The sequence below is a fragment of the Gymnoscopelus microlampas genome, assembly GCF_963454915.1.
Source record: "Gymnoscopelus microlampas genome assembly, chromosome: 4".
Classification (NCBI taxonomy): domain Eukaryota; kingdom Metazoa; phylum Chordata; class Actinopteri; order Myctophiformes; family Myctophidae; genus Gymnoscopelus; species Gymnoscopelus microlampas.
Window position 1 is genome coordinate 15,433,354 of NC_139941.1, and position 25,737 is coordinate 15,459,090.

General features: G+C 40.3%; 1 protein-coding gene across 2 annotated transcripts in view; it reads left to right on the top strand.

Annotated features, from left to right (window-relative positions):
• Positions 1-7,139: 7,139 nt before the first annotated feature.
• col27a1b (collagen, type XXVII, alpha 1b) overlaps positions 7,140-25,737 on the top strand; it is a 132,422-nt gene continuing 113,824 nt past the window's right edge. The window contains exons 1-4 of one of the 2 annotated variants that reach the window (XM_084054968.1): positions 7,140-7,604; positions 11,169-11,230; positions 16,030-17,354; positions 22,847-22,900. In XM_084054968.1, coding sequence (XP_083911094.1) covers positions 7,552-7,604; positions 11,169-11,230; positions 16,030-17,354; positions 22,847-22,900 — 1,494 coding nt within the window. In that variant the 5' untranslated portion in view covers positions 7,140-7,551. The remainder of the gene's footprint in view (positions 7,605-11,168; positions 11,231-16,029; positions 17,355-22,846; positions 22,901-25,737) is intronic. The other variant, XM_084054969.1, reaches the window with a different exon arrangement.

Here is a 25,737-nt window from a genome sequence, read left to right on the forward strand (position 1 = left end):
ATATATAGTTGTTGGGTGATAACTATGTTTTTTGGATTTGTTATGATTTTTCTAAAGATTACATTGAAATGGATGGGATTCTGTAATATTTCAATAATTTATTATTAATAATTGCTGCTGTAAAACATATTGATAATCATCACAGGTGTACAAGAGACCATGGGGAACATTAATATATAGTTGTTGGGTGATAACTATGTTTTTTGGATTTGTTATGATTTTTCTAAAGATTACATTGAAACGGATGGGATTCTGTAATATTTCAATAATTTATTATTAATAATTGCTGCTGTAAAACATATTGATAATCATCACAGGTGTACAAGAGACCATGGGGTACATTAATATATAGTTGTTGGGTGATAACTATGTTTTTTGAATTTTTTATGATTTTTTGAAAGATTACATTGAAATCGACGGGGATTCTGTAATATTTCAATATTTTATTATTAATAATTGCTACTTTAAAACATATTGGTAATGATCACAAGTGTACAAGAGACCATGGGGCACATTAATATATAGTTGTTGGGCGATAACTATGTTTTTTGGATTTTTTTGGATTTTTCTAAAGATTACATTGAAATGGATGGGATTCTGTAATATTTCAATAATTTATTATTAATAATTGCTGCTGTAAAACATATTGATAATCATCACAGGTGTACAAGAGACCATGGGGAACATTAATATATAGTTGTTGGGTGATAACTATGTTTTTTGGATTTGTTATGATTTTTCTAAAGATTACATTGAAATGGATGGGATTCTGTAATATTTCAATAATTTATTATTAATAATTGCTGCTGTAAAACATATTGATAATCATCACAGGTGTACAAGAGACCATGGGGAACATTAATATATAGTTGTTGGGTGATAACTATGTTTTTTGGATTTGTTATGATTTTTCTAAAGATTACATTGAAACGGATGGGATTCTGTAATATTTCAATAATTTATTATTAATAATTGCTGCTGTAAAACATATTGATAATCATCACAGGTGTACAAGAGACCATGGGGAACATTAATATATAGTTGTTGGGTGATAACTATGTTTTTTGGATTTGTTATGATTTTTCTAAAGATTACATTGAAATGGATGGGATTCTGTAATATTTCAATAATTTATTATTAATAATTGCTGCTGTAATACATATTGATAATCATCACAGGTGTATGAGAGACCATGGGGAACATTAATATATAGTTGTTGGGCGATAACTATGTTTTTTGGATTTTTTATGATTTTTCTAAAGATTACATTGTAATGGATGGGATTCTGTAATATTTCAATAATTTATTATTAATAATTGCCACTGTAAAACATATTGATAATCATCACAGGTGTACGAGAGACCATGGGGAACATTAATATATAGTTGTTGGGCGATAACTATGTTTTTTGGATTTGTTATGATTTTTCTAAAGATTACATTGAAACGGATGGGATTCTGTAATATTTCAATAATGTATTATTAATACTTGCTGCTGTAAAACATATTGATAATCATCACAGCTTTACAAGAGACCATGGGGCACATTAATATATAGTTGTTGGGTGATAACTATGTTTTTTGAATTTTTTATGATTTTTTGAAAGATTACATTGAAATCGATGGGGATTCTGTAATATTTCAATATTTTATTATTAATAATTGCTACTTTAAAACATATTGGTAATGATCACAAGTGTACAAGAGACCATGGGGCACATTAATATATAGTTGTTGGGCGATAACTATGTTTTTTGGATTTCTTATGATTTTTCTAAAGATTACATTGAAATGGATGGGATTCTGTAATATTTCAATAATTTATTATTAATAATTGCTGCTGTAAAACATATTGATAATCATCACAGGTGTACGAGAGACCATGGGGAACATTAATATATAGTTGTTGGGCGATAACTATGTTTTTTTTGGATTTGTTATGATTTTTCTAAAGATTACATTGAAACGGATGGGATTCTGTAATATTTCAATAATTTATTATTAATAATTGCTGCTGTAAAACATATTGATAATCATCACAGGTGTACAAGAGACCTAGGGGCACATTAATATATAGTTGTTGGGTGATAACTATGTTTTTTGGATTTGTTATGATTTTTCTAAAGATTACATTGAAACGGATGGGATTCTGTAATATTTCAATAATTTATTATTAATAATTGCTGCTGTAAAACATATTGATAATCATCACAGGTGTACAAGAGACCATGGGGAACATTAATATATAGTTGTTGGGTGATAACTATGTTTTTTGGATTTGTTATGATTTTTCTAAAGATTACATTGAAACGGATGGGATTCTGTAATATTTCAATAATGTATTATTAATACTTGCTGCTGTAAAACATATTGATAATCATCACAGCTTTACAAGAGACCATGGGGCACATTAATATATAGTTGTTGGGTGATAACTATGTTTTTTGATTTTTTTTTGATTTTTCTAAATATTACATTGAAATGGATGGGATTCTGTAATATTTCAATAATTTATTATTAATAATTGCTGCTGTAAAACATATTGATAATCATCACAGGTGTACAAGAGACCTAGGGGAACATTAATATATAGTTGTTGGGCGATAACTATGTTTTTTGGATTTTTTATGATTTTTCTAAAGATTACATTGTAATGGATGGGATTCTGTAATATTTCAAACATTTATTATTAATAATTGCTACTGTAAAACATATTGATAATCATCACAGGTGTACAAGAGACCATGGGGCACATTAATATATAGTTGTTGGGCGATAACTATGTTTTTTGGATTTGTTATGATTTTTCTAAAGATTACATTGAAACGGATGGGATTCTGTAATATTTTAATAATGTATTATTAATACTTGCTGCTGTAAAACATATTGATAATCATCACAGCTTTACAAGAGACCATGGGGCACATTAATATATAGTTGTTGGGTGATAACTATGTTTTTTGAATTTTTTATGATTTTTTGAAAGATTACATTGAAATCGATGGGGATTCTGTAATATTTCAATATTTTATTATTAATAATTGCTACTTTAAAACATATTGGTAATGATCACAAGTGTACAAGAGACCATGGGGCACATTAATATATAGTTGTTGGGCGATAACTATGTTTTTTGGATTTCTTATGATTTTTCTAAAGATTACATTGAAATGGATGGGATTCTGTAATATTTCAATAATTTATTATTAATAATTGCTGCTGTAAAACATATTGATAATCATCACAGGTGTACGAGAGACCATGGGGAACATTAATATATAGTTGTTGGGCGATAACTATGTTTTTTTTGGATTTGTTATGATTTTTCTAAAGATTACATTGAAACGGATGGGATTCTGTAATATTTCAATAATTTATTATTAATAATTGCTGCTGTAAAACATATTGATAATCATCACAGGTGTACAAGAGACCTAGGGGCACATTAATATATAGTTGTTGGGTGATAACTATGTTTTTTGGATTTGTTATGATTTTTCTAAAGATTACATTGAAACGGATGGGATTCTGTAATATTTCAATAATTTATTATTAATAATTGCTGCTGTAAAACATATTGATAATCATCACAGGTGTACGAGAGACCATGGGGAACATTAATATATAGTTGTTGGGCGATAACTATGTTTTTTGGATTTTGTATGATTTTTCTAAAGATTACATTGTAATGGATGGGATTCTGTAATATTTCAATAATTTATTATTAATAATTGCTGCTGTAAAACATATTGATAATCATCACAGGTGTACAAGAGACCATGGGGAACATTAATATATAGTTGTTGGGTGATAACTATGTTTTTTGGATTTGTTATGATTTTTCTAAAGATTACATTGAAACGCATGGGATTCTGTAATATTTCAATAATTTATTATTAATAATTGCTGCTGTAAAACATATTGATAATCATCACAGGTGTACAAGAGACCATGGGGCACATTAATATATAGTTGTTGGGCGATAACTATGTTTTTTGGATTTTTTTATGATTTTTCTAAAGATTACATTGTAATGGATGGGATTCTGTAATATTTCAATAATTTATTATTAATAATTGCTGCTGTAAAACATATTGATAATCATCACAGGTGTACAAGAGACCATGGGGAACATTAATATATAGTTGTTGGGTGATAACTATGTTTTTTGGATTTTGTATGATTTTTCTAAAGATTACATTGTAATGGATGGGATTCTGTAATATTTCAATAATTTATTATTAATAATTGCTGCTGTAAAACATATTGATAATCATCACAGGTGTACAAGAGACCATAATAATTTATTATTAATAATTGCTGCTGTAAAACATATTGATAATCATCACAGGTGTACGAGAGACCATGGGGAACATTAATATATAGTTGTTGGGCGATAACTATGTTTTTTTGGATTTGTTATGATTTTTCTAAAGATTACATTGAAACGGATGGGATTCTGTAATATTTCAATAATTTATTATTAATAATTGCTGCTGTAAAACATATTGATAATCATCACAGGTGTACGAGAGACCATGGGGAACATTAATATATAGTTGTTGGGCGATAACTATGTTTTTTTGGATTTGTTATGATTTTTCTAAAGATTACATTGAAACGGATGGGATTCTGTAATATTTCAATAATTTATTATTAATAATTGCTGATGTAAAACATATTGATAATCATCACTGGTGTACTAGAGACCATGGGGAACATTAATATATAGTTGTTGGGCGATAACTATGTTTTTTGGATTTGTTATGATTTTTCTAAAGATTACATTGAAACGGATGGGATTCTGTAATATTTCAATAATTTATTATTAATAATTGCTGCATCACAGGTGTACGAGAGACCATGGGGAACATTAATATATAGTTGTTGGGCGATAACTATGTTTTTTGGATTTGTTATGATTTTTCTAAAGATTACATTGAAACGGATGGGATTCTGTAATATTTCAATAATTTATTATTTATAATTGCTGCTGTAAAACATATTGATAATCATCACAGGTGTACGAGAGACCATGGGGAACATTAATATATAGTTGTTGGGCGATAACTATGTTTTTTGGATTTTTTTTTCGATTTTTCTAAAGATTACATTGAAATGGATGGGATTCTGTAATATTTCAATAATTCATTATTAATAATTGCTGCTTAAAAGCATATTGATAATCATCACAGGTGTACAAGAGACCATGGGGAACATTAATATATAGTTGTTGGGTGATAACTATGTTTTTTGGATTTGTTATGATTTTTCTAAAGATTACATTGAAACGGATGGGATTCTGTAATATTTCAATAATGTATTATTAATACTTGCTGCTGTAAAACATATTGGTAATAATCACATATTGTAAAGGACACACATGGGCACAATAACATTTAGTTGCTGGGTGATAACTATGTTTTTAGATTTTTTTATGATTTCCCAAAAAATACTTTAAACTGTATGGGATTCTGTAATATTACAATATTTTATTATTAATAATTTGTGCAGTAAAACATTTTGGTAATAATCACAGACGAGAACATTAGACACAAACTATGTTTTTAGTTTGTTTTATTACATTTTTACATGTATATATTGAAGTAACTGGGATTTACGATTTCATTGAACGCACCATCAGTTCGCCTAACCGAAAAAAGCCACGTAGCTGCGCAATCATTTTTGAAGCACGGCTGGTGCGACCGACTCTCTCTGAAGAGCGGCCAGCGTGACCGCAGTCGTTGTGAGCTTGTCGATCAGCTATTTTCTGCGAAAGCTTTCCCCACAACAACAGAAAACAGAAAAGACACTAGTATAGAGCCCTGATGGACTCTGCTCAACCATATACTGTAGGGTTTAAGTGGTTAAGTAAAGAAAATGGGATTGCTATTTCCACCAGTGAATACGAGGTAACAAAAGCTAACATCCGACATGTAAGCCCAGACAGGTACATGGGAAGTGCTCTTTCAAGACGGTGTGCGTTCCACTACTTGGCCCTGCAAGAATGAACTATGAGGGGCTCTGTGTAAGACGCACAGATCCTGTTGCAGGCAGCTGAATCGGTGCTCTGTTGGGTCTCCCCTGGACACTGTCATAGCGTGTTTGCCGAGGGCGGGTCAATGAGGACTTTCTTTTGGCAGAGGAATTTCACAGCACACGACAGCACCAGTGGTTGTAAAGTAACCAAGTACATTTACTCAAGTATTGCACTTAAGTACGATTTTGAAGTACTTTGCCTGGGTGTTTCCATTTCTTGATACTTTATTCTTGTACTCCCACTACATCTTTGAGACAATATTGTACTTTTTTACTCCATTTGTTTGACAGCTTTAGTTACTACTTTGCAGATTTAGATGATGAATAATTAATCAAATGATGAGTCATGAATCTACCCAATGTTTTGAAAATACCACATCTATACAAGCTCACAACAACACAGGTTGTGAGCCTAACTTGTGTGTAAGAAATAGGGCTTAAATGGTTAATGACCAATAATTATTTAAATGATTCTGCATAATGAGCATTCTGCATAATGAGTAGCCTACTTTTACTTTTGCTACTTTAAGCATATTTTTATGCTAATACTTTTGTACTTTGACTTGTCTGGGTACTTCCACTGACGACAGCACATACTGACACCAGAACCAGAACTCAGGAATTGTGGGAAATAAATAGTTATTGTCACTCTTTGACAGTTCTATTTCAAGTGGGAAAAAGAACAGATTTATTGAGAAACAAAAGACAAAGTCACTGGGGTCCAAGACCTGGTCCATAAACCATGGACATGTGTTCACTAGCCTAGGCCAGTGCCCAGGCCCCAGGGTCCTGGGGGGGGGGGTTCTAAATGTAAATGGACCCTTACACTCTCATTGAAATTTAAAAGGTTTGACAACCACTGCACTAGGTACACTTCGTGCACATGGTCTCTGCGGTGGGGGTGTTATAATTCATAACAACATGCGTTTTTAGTTCAGTTTGCTTAGACAGCATTTCTGCCCGTTCACCACGTGCAATTTGAGAGGCATCTGCTTTCCAAGACACACCTCCTCTCCTCTCCTCTCCTCTCCTCCCCTCTACATTAGTTTCCCTGAATGTCAGCTGAGGGCGACAGAGGGAGGTGTTCCCCGTCCCCCCGCCGGTTCTCAGTCAAGAAGAATCCCCTCCACTCTCCACAATAACTTGCATTTTTTAAGACGTCGACACACAAGGCGGCTCGTCGTTCAGTTCCTTCCCGTGAAGTGGATTAAAAATACTTTCCCCCTGCAATTTAACCCCCTTTTATATCTCCCACGGAACAACGCACACAGGTGGAGAAGAAGCATGTTCTTCTCATGCCGTGTCATCTGAAGGATTAAGGCAATGAGGGAAGAAGAGACATTTGCATAAGTGACATTCTGCTGTAACTGTGATAGTATTTAAATACACCTTCTGTTTACTTTCTGCGTTAATATCTCTCCAAAGGAGCACCTGGAATGGAAAAACTTTGCGCGTGTTTTCTGCCACGTCTGGACTGTAGTAAAAACTCTGTTTCTAGCATGAAGTAACCGCTATGGAGCCGGACAATGTCCCGCACTCCAACCTGAAAGCAGCTGGAGTCGGGGGGTGAGTAGAAGAGCTGTTACACATTATAGAACTGTCCAAACAACTGTCCTTTTCTCTTATTATTTATTTGGGTTATCCGGTTCATATAAACTCAGGAGCTAGGGAATACAATTCTATCAGTGCATACTGTCTGTTAACGTTTATAATGTTCCCTATTAGCTGAATATCATATCATTTTTTAATATATTTGCAGCTAAATGAGTTATTGTAGGCTAGACTGTAAAAGTAGACATAATGTTTGCCTGTATGAGGAATATGTGTTTTTGACTGTTTCACACAGTGTTTAAGTATCTACTTCAAAAGGCTACAGGATTCTCAAACCCCAGGATTCTCAGACCCCCACAACTCTGAGAGTATTCGAATGGAACCAAATGAACCCCGTTTCATTTTTACACCCCCAGTGTTACAGACCTGTAAGGGTCCATTTAGAACCCCCTCAAGGGACCCAGAGGGTCCCAGGACCCCACTTTGAGAACCGCTGGGATAGAACAATAGGCTTATAATTGCATTTTGTGTATAGTTCTTGAACAGTTTGGACCATATGGATGAGGAGGAGGATGAACTGAGTCTTGCTGCGTGTATGAGGATGAGGATGGACTGCCAATGGTGTGGGAATAGCAGTGAGCCTCATCTGTGAGTCTCGCTGCATGTATGAGAATGGACTGCCAATGGTTCTGGGAATGATTTGAACTGGATGTATGAGAGGAGGAGAGAAAGACTCACTCCTCGTCCTCCTCCTCCTCCTCCCTCTTTCCTCTCCTGACCCACAGTGCATCTCACTCCGCTGGTTGGCCAGTGGGCGGAATGGGAGGGGGAAAGAAGATACACAAAAAGTTGCATCATATAACTGAAAAGATGTGCGGCTATTATGAACCACACACACACACCCCCCTCTTGTTCCTGCAAATGTAAGCGTAGTGTTAAACTAGAAAGGTGCTCTCCTTGCTCGAAGCGCAGATCCCCTCCAGGCCGGGTTGCCTAGCCTACCCAGGGCCGTGTCAGTCGCACGTTGTAGCCGTCAAAACGCGAGGAAGCTGTGGAGGAAATAGAGTTTGAACAACAGACAGTGAAAACACATATATCATATTTGTGGTGGCCCCTATGGGCAGACGTGAAAGCAGTTTTGGAGGTGCACTCCATAGAGGCCCCTCAATAAGCGATAGCAAATGTGGGTATGATTGGATGGTGCGTGCATGATATATGGCATTTTTGTAAGCAATCAGATTTGTGAAGGCATTTGTAGGCAAAGGGTATGAAGTACAAAACCCTGTTTATCAATGGTCATTGTCTCATGACTCATGAGACCATTAAATGGTAAACAAATGTTCCTAATTTGAAAATCATGTTTTGGCAACAAACAGTGACATTTGTAACACGTGTGGCACGAGGTATAAGTGCAATTGCTTTTGGCTCTAAACCCCTAAATGTGTGATTTGAATTTGAAGCAGATGGGACACTGTGATTTGTGGCATTTTGTGCAACACGGGCCACTCCCACAAACTTTAGAAGCCAGTAGTAGCCAATCATAATGGAATCTGAAAAATCTGACCTTTATGACTTAATCATATGACACAGAGATAGTGTGTACACATTTTCGTGAATTTTTGACAAAATCTGCAGCAGTTGGCAAAAAGTGTGTTTTGCAAAGATCTGCCTGTTAAAGCGCCACCATGTGGCCAATTTGAAATATTTGGGGCAGAGGTTCTTCCTTGGTCTACTTTGAGTATGCATGCAAAGTTTCGTGCCGAGATTAGCTGCTCACAGACAGACAGATGGACAGGCAGACAGACGGACTCACGGGAACATAATAATGCCTCGCCTTCGGCCGTTCCGGCCTGGCGGGGATATAAAAGAGTGCGTGAGAAATGCTGTAGGCGTGTAGAAGAACAAGCCATGAGCGTTGAACCAAAGTCATGATGTGTGTCTCTGTGGTTGACCAGTGGTTTGCAGTGGCTCTGACTGGCATCTCGGTGCTGGAGTAGCAATCACTTTCTCCCACCCTGAGAATGCGTTGACTGCTAAGGCTTATGGGTCATGGGAACTAAGTCCTCCTCAGTGTGTTAAGGGAAACCACTAAAGTAAATTATTTCCACAGATGATGGCCATGTTGCTTTACTGTAACCACTTAAGGTTTTACGACACTTTTTACTTAGCTGCCACTTACGCCTTCGACCCGCACCACATGCCAGGAGAGGAGAGAAGGCACCCAGACTGTCAAGTTCAACCACTTTCATCCCTAATTTGGGCATAAAAGGCAAAGATTTTCTAAGATGTTCACAAAGTTCTGCAAAAACATAAATGTTTGCGACACGTTGTGAGTTTGTAGACCTGCTATTTTTCACTCTTCATCGAAGTATATACAGGGCTTATTAAGTGGTTAAATGTTACTTCCAGCATTTTGGAAGGGGCGGGTAGGTGCTGAGCTTCGCTGTACCAGTTCCCAATCTCTAATGCTTGCCTTGCACATGGAGCTTTGCCTGCTCTGTGAACATAACAGTGTGTGATAATGCCAGCTGTTGGATGTGCTTCTGGGACGGACCCACTTGGGAAGTGCTCAACCCAGTCTGTAGCCAGACTCCTGTGGGGCAGCTTATCTGGCCCAGTGACCAGTGGTGGAAAGTCACTAAGTACATTTACTCAAGTACTGTACTTAAGTACAACTTTGAGGTGATATTACTTTACTTGAGGATTCCCATGTTTCAATAATTTATACTTTTACTCCACTTCATCTCGCATGCAAATGTTGTACTTTTCTTCTCCACTGCAATTATTTGAAAACTGAAGTTAAAAGTTATTTGTAGATTTTTATTACAATAAAATATAGATGAACCAATTAGCCCTATTTTATACTTCTTTGATTACAAATTAGCCGGTCTACAAGCTCACAACGTGTGGCATCGCAACCAAAAAATCTGATTACTTCTCCTAGGGTAGTCTGGCCACGTGACAAAATAATGTCAAAACTGCTCAGTGACTTGAACCAGCTGTAGAGGCTGTGAGCTGCTGATGTTGCCTTCGCTGGAAGTCACTCTGCATTGGCGTTTGACCACTGGAGTGAGTGAATTGAGATGAATCTAGATTGCGTCGCACTGCGGTGCTGCTTGCCTGCAGTCAAGGTCCGTTCTTTTCGGCAAGCGACACTGTCAGCGTTGCCAGATTCTGTGAGAGAAACAAGCAACCAGGTCTAGGAAAACCAGCCCAAAAGAAGCAACTATGAACCACATGAGCACTTTAACATATACATCAGCTACTTGAAAATAGCAGATCTACAAGCTTACAACGCGTCGCGATGCAACGCGTTGTAAGCTTGTAGATCGGCTATTTTCAAATACAATCTTGCGGGGAAATTATAATAAGCAGATCTGGCAACCCTGGACACTGTGCTGTGATGGAAATAGGAATTGAGCTTCAGAGGGTAGACATCAGTTTCGGCAAGTTGTGTGATGTTCACATCCCAGCCTTCCCCTCTGTTTTATGAGTTTTGAACAACTGATCAGAAGGATTGTCTATTCATTTTGTCTTAACCTTATTGCATTTCTCTTGTACAATATCTCTTTCCAACAGGAGAGCTCTGATTCTTTGGACCGTACTATGTTGTCTGAGACTTGTACAAGCACATACTGAAGGTGAGTACGTTTTGAATAAGGATCGATGTACCGTGTCCTGTTTTAGTTGAGAAGCTGTTAAAGGGATATTTCACTTTCAAACATGTTTGGGCTCATTTTGTCGTTTACTCTGGCTTTTGTGAGCACCTCGGGACAGTTTTTAAGTTGCTAGATTCAGTATTTAGATATTTTATATTCATTTTATCAGACACGCCCCCTTCCGATAGAACTGTCCGGGGTGCTCACAACATCCTGAGTAGATGATAAAATGACCACAAACATGTTTGAAAGTGAAATATCCCTTTAATAAACCCATCGCATCATAAATGTACTTCATGCGACACTGCACACAATATTGCTGCATATGTAGTCAAATGATTAGGAAATGCACTGCACAATAATGTCAAAGGTCAGTCAAATCGCTCGTTTTCCCAGGCAGTAGCGTCCCACTATTACACTATTACTCTGGCAGTTAAAGAGTTAAGTGGTCAGATGGGTGGACCGCGAACGGTTTTGAGATTTTTATGCCCAGCAGCCATATTGGAAAGAAATCGAGCCTCTTCTTTACTTACGTCACAGGTGTTTCCAATGATTCTAATTAAGTCTCTGTTCCATTTAGTGTAGCACAGTGGTTCTCAAGCTTTTTAATTTCAAGAACCCCCGTAACTGAGTGTACTCAGAGTGTACACTCTCAGAGTTACGCACCCGTAATGGTCCTTTTGGAACCCCCTCAAGGAACCATGAGGGTCCCTGGATCACACATTGAGACCCACTGGTGTAGCAGAGTGTTTCCAGCGAGTCAACATGCACAATATAAGCACCCTGACTCTGTTTGACCAGAATGGAACACAACCTTAATCAGCATCATTGGTAACACCTGTGAAGGAAGTAAGAAGTGGCACAATTTCTTTCCAATATGGCTGCTGTGCAACCTATTGGCCCTGATCCAGAAAAGGTTGGGAACCACTCATCTCATTCTTACACCCAGGTCGATGAGTTAGGCAGCATGCATGCATCAGACAGACGTTCGTTGACAAGGACGACATGATTTATGATCCCAAGCCTGTTGGTATGCGACGTGAACAGTGGCGAGTTGGCAGACGTGTGACATCGCAACTCTCTGAACAGGTACTCATTCGGCTAACGCCTCGCTCGGGGGTGCCTCACAGGGCTCAAGCCCACTTCTGACGGTGCCTGCCTTATTGTAAATGTTTTTACTGGCACAACCTATTACGAGTTGAAAGTGAGAACACACATTCCACTGTCAGTCACGTAGTGCGGGACTACCGGGGACACAACAGGGGAGCCTGTCACATCCAATGTCTGACGCTTGGGGAGTGAGAACGTGTGGACTAGACTCAGTATAACAAGCAGCTGTGTTAGGATCACAAAATAATTTGTCTTTAAACTAGTAACTGCTGTGAGAGGTGTGAGATAACACAGATCTTTGACAGGCGTTTTCTTAGCGCTTTGATTTGATGTATGAAATCATCTCAACGCCTACAATCTGCAAGAAGAATTCATGAATAATGTCCGTACCCTATACTTGCAGAACATTCTATCAGAGTCAGACCCTGTCCATAAATCAGCAAGTGAACCCAGCTTGGACCCCTTGTTGTGGCCTCCCACGTGTTTGTTAAAGATATCAGGGGATTAACTAGGACTACAGTGATGGGCATGGGCATCTCCTGCATAGCTTGATCAGTGGTACAGTACTCCTGCCAACATTACTGTTGTATCAAAATGTATATAGGCCCCCCAGACAGAAAGCCCTCAACATGCAGAGTTTCCCAACCTGGGGTCCGGGGGACAGTGCCAAATATCGGGGGGGTTCAAAAATAGCAAAAATTGCAGATCTACAAACTCACGATGTGAGCTTGTATTCAAAGCGCCGCGATGCGACATGTTGTGAGCTTGTAGATCGGCTATTTTGTTCACTTCTCGTACGAGAAGTATATAGGGCTTAAGTGGTTAACATCTTTGAAAAACACAAGATTGTGTGTGTGTGCTTGCATGTGAGGGGGGGTCTCAGCTTGTGTCAGATGTAAGACGGGGGGCTCCAAAGAAAAAAGGATGGGAACGACTGCCCTACGGTATGTTTACTCTGCCCTGAGAGAGATAGTCAGTGCTAGCTTCCTCTTTGAGGCTTTCATCACCCGCCGGACGTTGGATCTGTGTTCTGAACTGGATTAGCTGGATTAACTTGTACTTTACGTCCTTCTCTGGAGTCTGAAGGGGAGCATGCGAATTGGGGGAACCAACATTTCCCGAGCCATGTGAGGTGGTCAGGAGGACTGGAGCCTATCTGCTGTTTCCGTAGTAGGAGGCAATGTGATGTATTGTACAACAGTGGTCAGGGACCCCCAAATTAATGTGTATGTTTTCAGACTCCCATCAGAAACAGTTTGTACCAGGGACCTGCAGAAGAGAAGATTTTTGTTCAAAACTATTAAGTTATTCAAACGTTTTCCTTTTTTTAAACATAAAAAAATAGCAGGTCTACACGCTCGCAACGAGTCAATTCGCAACACGTTGTGAGCTTATAGATCGTCTGTTTTTGAATAGCCGAAGTAGAAAATAGGGTTAACTTTATTATTCTGGGGGACCCACTGAACGGTGCCCAGACAGAACACAATTTGAGAACCGCTGCTGTACAAGTACAGCCCCTGGACATGACGCTAGCACAGTATTTCACAGGGACTTACCCTTCAATCCAACCCTTGATGCTGAGTGCCAAACAAGGAGGCACTGGGTGGGTACCATTTTATAGTTTTTAATATGACTCGGCCTGGGAATTGAACCCCCGACCTCCCAGCCTCAGGGTGGACTCTCTAACCACAAGGCCACTGAGCTCAAGGCCATCAGATTTTACTCTCACAACAATCTTTATGCTTTAGATCACTCAGTTAACTTCATTTAATTTACTGTACATCCAGTAGGCTATCTTCTTGCCCATGGTAAGTGACCATGATCTCGCAATGCATACTGTATACAGTATCCTTTTAAACCGTGAGGCCGCCTGCGCTTCCATTGACAAATTTAGACCCTGGTGTCCGGTACGACACTTTCAGGCTCGCAATTAGTACTGCCTGAAGCTCGTAAGTGCGTTATCTCCCCCATGGTAAGCCGGGGGCTGTCTCTTTGCTCTGCAGTAGAAATGTGGTCTCATGTGGGGGGACCAGGATTTTAATCCCAGGTAGGAGATAAAGTAAAAGTTACGAATTGCAGCTTTAACTCTGAGTGTACATTTGTACTGATTTTACTACGTAGTTCTGTATGAACTTGAATCAACGTGAACTTCGATCAACCCTAGAATACAGACGAGAGATCCATCCAATGATCAGTGACAAACACGATCATGCCCAAGTGAAATCTAATATTCTCAATGAAAGGCCTTTTTTAGCCATTATATCAGCAAGAGGAATCCAGCAGTTGAACGAAGGGTTTTTGTTCCTGTTTGAGGTTCAGTTTGATGCTTTTTCCATGTGCGGTTCTTCTGTCACTATGCTCTCCAAGCCATCCCTGGCTGCACACACACTGCGCAGGGTTTCCATCCCCTCTCCTGAAAAACGACTGGCGGCTACACTTTTCTTTCTGTTGATGAACTACAGTTCATGTTCTCGCCGTCTCGATTCCGCGTTGCGGACATTTGTTTCGCATTAGGACACCGAAGCATCGATATTTATTTGAGCTGTAGTGTGTCAAAGGCTTGTTGTTTAGACATCGTATGCATGCAGACATTTGAGAGGATTTATCCATTCAGTCTCGTCCACTGACATTTCCAAGTCCTCATTCTCGGATTTGAAATCGTTCCCATCTAGATAAGTTAATTTTCAAATTTTCTGCTCCAAGCGCAAAGCCTTTTGTTTGACATTACTGATCACTTGTGTTGATGCAGTATGATAACAGACAGATTTCCAGTTTCAGTCAAAAGTGTAACAGTGTGAAACATTATACGTTATGTAACTCATACGATTAAACAAAATCTGGTCCTTATTCTGTTGGTGTTGCACTGTAGGATTCAAGGTTATGTTTATTGTAAAGCGTGTACACACATGCCTCACATTTTTGGGTGGGAACTGTTTAGACTTAAAGGCTACTTCCCAGCTAAACTGAAATCTCGTCATGACGTATGGTAGTCTTGAAATATAAAGATATGAATGCAGTTAAGACAAATGAGACGCTGCAGTGTGAGAACATTAGCCTAATTTCCTTAAAATTAAATGGCAATTAAAATCTCAATTGTCTTAATTTAAGATATAAACTTAACTTTCACCTAAAGGCTGTGTGTTAATGTTACTCAGAGTGTAGAAATGATCAATTGTTGCCATCAATAATGTTGGAGGATGATGATGATGATGATGATTATAGTGATGGTGGTTTTCTTTGTCAGATTTGTCACAATGCATTTTACATATAATTTATTTTAGTCTCATTGTCTATGTCGCTTCACTTTTATACAAGAGGGAAAAGACCAAATCAGGTCATTGGTTTTTCAGATGTTTCAAGTTCTCAGGGCCTTCACTCAACTGTTACATAACGCAGCCCTGCTACTGGTTGTGTATTAAAAAAACTAGTACATATTCTTCTCAGCAGAGGCAAATGTGATAAAAAAACATAAGACACTAACATGGTTATGAACAATTATAGTTAAGATACATGTAACACAGTAACATAATTGGACACAGATCAAGACATTCCTTATCAACAGTCAGCTACTGACCCTAACATACACATTGACTTGCTGTTGTTGACTATTTCCCTCTGGGTATTAATGGTCGATGTCACACAGCTGACGTTTTTGGTTTGTCTCCTTATAGATGTTGACGTTCTGCGGCAGCTCGGGCTCACCGGGCGGAGGGCCGGGGCGCCGACGTCGGCGGGCGCTCGCTCCGTCCCCAACGGCGTCATCCCCTTCAAATCCGGAGCCATCCTCACGCAGCGGGCGCGGATTCAGGCGCCCCTGCGCTCCGTCATCCCGCCCGCCTACAGCACCGCCAATCTCTCTCTGGTCGTCAGCCTGACCTCCCATCGCGTCAACAGCGCCTATCTGTTCGCGGTGCTGTCGAAACGGAAGAAGCTGCAGCTCGGAGTACAGTTGACCCCGGGGAGGGTAGTGGTCTACGTGGGGCAGAGGAACTCTGTGAGTTTCGCTTATGACGTCCACAATGGCCACTGGCACAGTCTGGCGTTGGATATCCAAGGCCCGCGCGTTTTCTTTTACGCTAATTGTGGAGAAACGAGCGTGTATGCAGATTTGCATTCTGCAAAAGAGGAAGCCCTGGACCCGGAGGGCTCTTTCCTCCTGGGCAAAATGAACCAGAACTCTGTGCCCTTCGAGGGCGCCATCTGTCAGTTTGACATTTACCCCTCTGCCAAGGCAGCTCATAACTATTGTGATTACATTAAGAAACATTGCAGAGAAGCCGACACCTACCGGCCCGTGTTTGCACCCCTCCTACCTCTACATTCCCTAGACCCAAACATGGCTGTCACCCATAACACTCCACTGTCACTGACGGAATTATCCAAAACAGCCCATACACCTAGCTTGGCCTTGACCGAGGGGAGGATCAGGACTAAGGTTTTTTTCCCCACTGGCCGCGCTTTAACGTTGAACGAAAGCTTGCTATACCGGACGTCCCGCACCCCAAAGTCAGTTACAACGCCTCCTCTTCCAACTCTGAACCTGGCTTCACCGCCGCCGCCCAATCCAGGTTTGGAACGGCCGTATCTGTTTGCCACTCAAACCGTCACCGCATCCCTTCGGACCAGCGCGGCGCCCCCGACTCCAAAAACGGCGTTGCGAGGGGAAGCGGGCGCTAAGGTCCGGAAACCCTATGCAGCGGGCGGCGTGGTTTTACCCGCCACCATTGGGCCGCCGAAGGCGAGGCCGCGTCTCCAGACCACGGCTGCCTCCAAACGGGGGTCTTCAAATGTCCACCTTATGCACAAGAAGCAGCTGACCACACTCGTTCCAAAGAAACCTGAGCCAGGACTGACCAGTGTGCAGGATGTCAGACCCACCTGGTTTCTCCCGGTCACTCCAGCTGCAACAGATGGCTTCCAAACATTTGACTTGGAACCGACCCAGTTCTCACTGTTGGCTGGACCACCTGGACTAAAGGGAGAACCAGGACCGGCGGTGAGTGTGCACTGTGAAAAAAAAGAAAAAGAAAAGCACCCTTACCTGGAAGAATGTGTGTATCCTCACAAGTATAGTAATATAAACGTGTGTGTGTGCGCAGACTGCACACACACACACACACACACACACACACACACACACACACACACACACACACACACACACACACACACACACACACACACACACACACACACACACACACACACACACACACACACACACACACACACTTTCCAGCACAGTGAGCGAGTCTCGGAGTGTTATGCCTGCCACATGTGTGTGTTTATTTTATGATTGCCTTCTTCATGAACCAAGGCGTTTAACCTGTGATAGATTGATATCTTTAACAACTGACATATTTACGTACAGTACCGTATGTGCTTTCGTCCATTTTGCTCTCTTTTTGTTAAATCCCTCAGCTCATTATGCATGACTGCTCACTGTGCTAAATGACTGGTTTGACCCACTTTGAAGTCGATGACATGGCGGTCCTCCATGTGATGCTGATATGTATTGCTTCCGCTGACCCCTGGGCCCTGACTGTGTGGTCCTGTGGAGTGCAGATATATGAAGGATTTTGTGCATTTTCCCCTATAGTTCTTCTCCCAAGTGCGTTGGTTGGATAATTGACGTTTTGATTCTCCCAAATTAGCCACCTAGTGTCCCTATTCTGGGCAAGTCTCAAAAGGGGAATGTAGACAAACATTTGCCAAAGGTATTTGGTGAAAATAGAAAAACGTTTGGTGAAGATACGTGAACTATTTGGAGAAAATAGACGATTTACTGTACAAGCTCCCAACGCGTCACAACACATCACAACAATGTGCGTTGTGAGCTTGTAGAGCAGATAGTTTTGCTGTTTGACATACAACAAAGTGGTTAATTTTGCGCCTAGTGTCGAAGGCAAATTGGTGTGTGTGTGTGTACATTTCCTTTTTAGCAGCGCGGGTAGAAATAGTCAGCCTCATAGTTCATGGTTGCCAGTTAGGAATGGTGAGGCTCATAGTTGGTGGTTGCCAGTTGCCGTTTGTGTGAGTGCAGGGGCTGGCAGCAGGGTGTTAGATTCCTCTAAAGAGGGTGTGTGACTGTAGGAAGAATGGGGACCTTTAAAGCAGGGTCAAAGGTAAACATGGATAAAGAAAGCACCTCCAAATAAGTAGCCATTGAGGCCGCAAAGGCTAAAACTAGAAGCAAAGCAATACAGTATGAATACAGTGCTTTATATCCACAACTGAGGGCCTTAGTTTAGCTCGTCTTTTGAGCTTGTTTCCTGGTAGGAATGATGGCATCACACACGTGGCCGTGTTGTATGAAATGGAAAACTTGTGTTTCCTTTCAGATTGCTACAGAAGTACAGAGGATACAGGCTTTAGCTTTGTATAGAGAAATGGATGAATTAGAATTTATGATTCATTGAACGTTTTTTTTTTTACCCATTGAGACCTGAAGCCGATTCTACATGTCTCCTAAATCTCAACAGTATTCTGAAAAACGTATGTTTCTATATCAGTGGTGCTCAATCTTTTTCCTGTCAAGGACCCCCAAAATTATGTTTTTAGCCGCGGACCCCCATCAAAATATTTTGTTCCAGGGACCCCCAGAAGCAACGATTTGAGTTAAAAAATGTTCGCTTTAAAAATATATATATTCAGAAGATTTGCACACATTTTCACGATTTTTCAAAAATAGCAGATCTACAAGCTCATAGCGCGGCACTCGGTGCCGCGCTATGAGCTTGTATATCTGCTATTTTTGAATAGCCCAAAGTGTAAAATAATGCTTTTTAGCTCAAATCTAAAAATGACACAGTTCCAGGTCTTAATGGGTTAAATATATAAATGATATAGCCTATATATATATATATATATATATATATATATATACATATATATATATATACATATATATATATACATATATATATATACATATATATATATATATATATATATATATATATATATATATATATATATATAACTACCTCTAATATTCAGCTTGTGACAGGCCATTGAAAGCACGGAACACATAATCAGTATGTTAAATGCTAAAATGTCATGGTGCCCAGATGTCAGACTTGAGAGGCTTTCCTTGTTTTCAAAGGCCTCATTAAATCTTGCCGTCTTTGACTCTTGGCATTGAACATGAGAGCTAACTAGCCCATTACACCACTCCATCCTCAGTGCTCATATTTAAAGGCAACCATCACAAAGCTGTTTCAACCATATTTCTTTTATTTGGCCAGTAATAAGATATAGTATAATACCCTATACAATTTGGCACACGTCTTTAGGTTTCAAAAGTAAAAATGTCTTTTATTGCACAGCAAAATCCAGAGAGTAAATTTACTAATTCTTAACCCATTAAGACCTGGAACTGTGTCATTTTTAGATTTGAGCTAAAAAGTATTATTTTACACTTTGGGCTAAAATGTGTGCAAATCTTTGAATATATATATATTTTTTAAAGCGAACATTTTTAACTCAAATCTTTTCTTCTGGGGGTCCCTGGAACAAAATATTTTGATGGGGTTCGGCGGCCAAATACATATCATTTTGGGGGTCCTTGACATGAAAAAGATTGAGCACCACTGATATAGAAACATAAGTTTTTCAGAATACTGTTAAGATTTAGGAGACATGTAGAATCGGCTTCAGGTCTCAATGGGTTAAAAGTGTCTAAATGTACACACAACTACGTACTGTAACTAGTCCATACCCAGGGATGCACGCGCCCCAACGAGGCTATGTGCAAACTTGGGACTGTGACTATGGTCTGTGACTAAAGATCTCATAGCCCATGGTAAAAATGCTAATAAACTGCAAAAGTGTGTGGGCTGGGAAATCAATGGTCAAAGCCCATCATGTGCAATTTCAGATCAAATATATTCAACCCACGAAGGAGAAAAATGGATCAGAATGGATGAGGACGGAGTCTTAATTGAGAGACAGAGTTCCCTGCTATGCCGTTTGTCAATGGAAATATGCAGTTTCAGATTTAGAACTCTGTTTTACTGTAGGACAGTAGGATTTAGTTGTTTTATTCGCTGAGCGTCTACATCAATTAGAATGTTTGTTTACCAACATGGCGGTCTAATGCGGAGTGGTTTGGCTCATGTTTTCCACTGTTAAAAAAAAGAGGTCTCGAGATCCCTTTTATCATTTTCAACCGAGAGACTTCAGTCAGGCAGTCAGGGAATACACTGGATTGTGTTCCACTAAGGCCACTAGAAACAAACCATGTTTATTGGAGAACAATAACAGATTCAGATCAGTCCTTCATGTGAAATCAGGGTTTACTCACAGTTCCCTTTTTATTGTACTATATATAGCTTGGTACCACTTCATCTGGACGACAGGTTACACCTAATTTAGTTGCGTGCCGGTGTCTCGCACCGAAAATAGCCGATCTGCAAGCTCACAAAGCGTCGTATTGTGAGCTTGTTGATCTGCTGTTTTCTGTGCAAGACACAATCTGCAACCAAGGAAGTATAAAGGTCAAGTCAAGTGGATAGCCGAGTCCACACCACAACTATAACAGAGACAATGGTGAACGATATAGTTATCATTATAGTTATAGTGCTTGGCGTGAACGGCCCTTAACACAGGGTTTAGAGATGTAGAGAACTTATGCCTTTTGTTATGTAACCCCCCCGAAGCTTCTCAGGTTCACGTTCCGTAAATACAATCTTTATATTGCCGTCATTCTAGTCGCTCTGCTCTGGTCATAGGACCGGAAGAGCGATTGAACTTTTGGTATTTTTGTTTCTGGAATTAAGTTCCACACATTTGGGAATGGGGGGGGGGGGGTTTGACTGCCCCCCACAATTACCTTTGGTACGTGAAGTTCTGTTATTAGAGCATAGTGGACCCCGAGCAGCTCCCTTTTCCATTATGTTGGATGTGACAAGTCAAGCAGTGACAACAGGCCACCGTCCGTCCTTTCGTTTTTTTTTAGGTATAGGACATAGTATTCTATCACACCATCTTTGTATGCAGGCTAAAGGTGTCTAAGTGTGAGGTGTCTTAAAATAAATCCCATATACTGTACACCCGCAGCCTTACGTCAGTGATTCTCAAACATGTCAAGGAACCCCCCCAACAAAATGTTTCACAATTCCTCAAGATTAAAACATAAATATATATAGCAGATCTACAAGCTCACAACACGTCACATTGCGTGCGTTGTGAGTGGATACAATTCTTTTGAAGCTATACAGGTATTAACCAATTTAGCTGGGGACCTCCTGAAACCCTCAAGGACCCCTGGGGGTCCCCAAACTCCACTTTGAGAACCAATGGCCTACAGTACATACTTAGATGAATCCAATTTGAATGCTAATGGTCCCTCCTCTTAGTAATGATCCACGGTACAAATTATCACCAATGCTAACATTTTAACTAAACCGAAGCTCTCCAATATGACCCCTCATTAGAGTTGACCTTTCTGGAGCTTTGCTAATCCATGTATGAAATTGTTTTACGGCTGCCTCGTGCCCATACGGAACTTGAGTGGCTATGGTTGGAACTAACACCGGTTTCCCTGCCAGTGCGATAATTTAAGACTTGGAGAGAGCAGCTTCTGTAGTGATTTTGGACCTGAACTTGAGGAACACTGTACCGGGAGAGCTGCACTAGCCTCCTGTAACAACCCACCCTCAAGTCTGCCAGCACCTCACTGACTCACTGAGCCTAACATTGGACTGCAGCGTGTCCAATTTATCACTGACCTTCTCCTATGAACACAATAGTAGAAAAAACATTTAGAGAGTGCTTCTACCGTCCACATGTCATGAATTAACCACCTTACACAACGAAAAATCGAATCATGTGGGTTTGGGGATCCACATGTGAACGGAGCGTGGCTCCATTGTGGATGACCTCATGTGGCCAGCCTGTGACATCACTCAACTATGTCAGTCGTCGATTATGTATTTTTGACATATGACTCCAAATTTGGGTTCTGGCGAGCATGCACAAGAAATCTGTTGCTGACCGGTCCATCGGTTTGCAAGAGCTCCAGTCTGACACACAGACACACACACAAAGAGGTGGACCCCCATCCGAAAAATGATTTTTTTTCCAGGGACCCCCATAAGAGAAGGTCCCACAGACCCTTTAATAGAAAAAAACGATGGCGTGCTTTGGAAAACGATGAGCAATAATGTCAAGTATACTGTGTATTGTATTGGGCCGAACATGCAAGACCACCAGTACCGTCCTTTAACCACTTGACAGTAAGCCCTATTTTATACTCCATTGTACGACGGTGTTGCCAGTGAGAATAAAACATTTTAAATTGTTTCGAAAATGTTTCCAGAATAGTGGGCGGCCGGTTGAAAGTTTTTAAGACCACTTTCCTGCAATTCTAAAAACTCTCCTCTGAGTATTCAACACCATTCTCCTCTTGTTTGGTTGAGTACTGTGTCTTTTTTGACCCACTTCCTTTGCTGAAAGCTTGACATCTCCTGTCTTTTCTGTTTTCAGGGTCTTCAAGGACCTCCTGGGAAGTCAGGACAACCAGGGAAGAGGGGCCCACGGGTAAGCCTCTGAAATGTTCCACGTCAAGCACATCCACAGCCCTGTCAAGCCTCGCAGATATCTCCCCCGATATTTCCATTCCTGTTTTATTTCCCCCTATCCTTCTGCATTATGCACTAAGCACTAAGCTCCACACAGCCAAGTCCTCTGTGTTCATTTGACTCTGAGAGGGTACAAATGTAACCGAATGGACCCGTCAGGGTCCATTCGGTTACATTTGTACCCTCTCGGAGTCACAAATGGATAAATGAACACCGGATTTTACTGTGTATTGTGCATGAGTCATGGTCTAATCCTGTTGGCCTATTAAAATAACATTAGCTTGATATGGTGCGTTTTTCTGAGCATTATGATAAAGCACTCAATAACAGCTTTGGATTATTGAGCATCATTCACCCTGACTTGCCGTTTTCTTTGGCTCGGAATCCGGTCAACCTTCCGGCTTGTCCGCCGCCAAGGTCCGTTTTTTCCTTAAAACCTGGAGCGCCGAAACAAGCCATAAGCTTCTAAATCCGCATGTAGTATCTCTCGATGTGAAATTAATTGAACACATGCGGTAGTTATTAAACGGACGTGTATGAAAAGATAAGGCGCTGTTTAGAAATGGCATATGCGTATACTATCCAGAAAAAAAAGAAGAAAAAAAACCTTTCCGCCGAATGAACCGGTGGCACTGGGTACTTAAGATAGACTTACCTCCTATGTTAACGCCAATGAATGCTTTCAGTGTGTCTGTTCCCTAGACTGAATCCCCTGTTGCTCCTTTTCCTCCTTTTTGGGGGTGGGTGGGGGGGTGGGGGCATTCTGCAACTGAGAGCTTCTGACGGAACGGCAGAGCATGCAGTGCAGTTATTTTAGGCACTGTTTTGTTTGTTTATTTTATTAGAGAAGGCAGAGTATTTGATGTCGGGTCTCTCTGTCGAGTGAAGCTGGTTTTCTGTTGAGTTTGTTCCAAAAACGCTAAACTCTCAACGTCGGGTCCCCAAACCAGATGTTGAGAACCAGCGTCCTAATAAATGATGCCCTTGTTTGTAAGTTGCTACTCTTTAACCACATGCTCCCTAGAGTCCCTATATTCTGGGGACAAACATTCGGCTATAGTAGCAGATCTTCAAGCTCACGCAGCAATTTTCGACGAAGAGGTTTGGTGTAAACGGAAAAAGTAGGGGACCTAGTCTAGAGTAGTGTTGTATAGTGTTGTCTCAAACTATAAATGGCGTACTTATTGAGTAAACTAAGCGATTGTTTGGTTTAATTTTAGTCCTAGGCTGGACTGAGTCCAGCACTGTAGATACCAGAAAAATAATGAAGACCTAGAGAAATTTAGCGACAACCCCCACTTTGCTTGTATTGAAATCCTATGCATGGTTCTTAAGCTGCTGAGGTGTGTGTGTGTGTGTGTGTGTGTGTGTGTGTGTGTGTGTGTGTGTGTGTGTGTGTGTGTGTGTGTGTGTGTGTGTGTGTGTGTGTGTGTGTGTGTGTGTGTGTGTGTGTGTGTGTGTGTGTGTGTGTGTGTGTGTGTGTGTGTGTGTGTGGGGGGGGGGGGTACTTGTTTCACTATACTTGTGAGGGCCAAACGTTCCCACAAGTGTAATAGAATTATTAGAGTTATGCCTGATTCATGCTCAGTTGCGCGCTTGTAGAGATCGGCTATTTCTGGGCTGTTAGGTTAAAGGGATAGTTCATCACCCCCAAAATGACTTTTTTTTCCTATCGATTAGTCACCCCATGGAGACTTGAATTCATGGATATTTTTATGTTTCTGTCGCATTCCTAAGCCAACAATTTGATGACCAGCGGCAGTTCCGGTAGGAGACACAAAGAGTCTCCTTTGTGTCTCCTACCGGAACGAATGCCTACCGGTCCGCTGGTCATCAAATTATTGGCTGAGGAATGCAACAAAAACTAAACAATATCGATGAATTCAAGTCTCCATGGGGTAACTAATCGATATACTTTTTGGGTGAACTATCCCTTTAAGGAGTTATGGTTAAAATGGCAAAAAAAAAATGCATTCATAAAATAATCATCGTAAAATGCTGATGTCCTCACAAGTATAATAGTGCAAACGTGTGTGTGTGTGTGTGTGTGTGTGTGTGTGTGTGTGTGTGTGTTAGCTACCTGTGAGACTGTGCCCTGTGGTCAGGCCTCGGAGGGGTGAGCTGTGGGAACCCAATCTCTTTAAACAAGGAAGAAAGGGGGCTTTGTCCCCGTCTTATTAAAGGCATTTAAGACCTTGTCTGGAGCTCAGTAGCACGCCGCCTCTATGGAGCTCATTTACCCATCGCACTCTGGAGACTAGGGCTGCAACTATCAAGTGTCTTCCTAGCCATTATTCTATTGATTATTTTAAAATAGCCAATCTATTTAGCTATTTATAACATATTTTTTTTTACTTTTCGTCCTATAATGACGATTTATTTTATACCTTGGCTATTCAAAAATAGCAGATATACAAGCTCATTATGATTATGTATTTAAATCGTGAACATTTGTGCAAATCTCTGAATATTTTCTTAAAGCGAACATTTGTAACTCAACTCTTTGCTTCTGGGGGTCCCTGGAACAACATATTTTGAGATGGGGGGGGGGGCTGTGGCCAAATGCATATAATTTTGGGGGTCCATGACGTGAAAAAGATTGAGCACCACTGATATTATAGCAACACAGGTTTTTCAGAAACCAGTTAGGATTTAGAAGACATTTGTATAGATGCGTTCCCAGATTGAATGGGTTGAATTATTGCACCCCTACTCAGTGGCGTGCACAGACATTTTGAGGGGCAGGTGCTCAAGTAAATTGTACTTTTTTTTGTTTACTTAGTCTGCTCTTTTTTC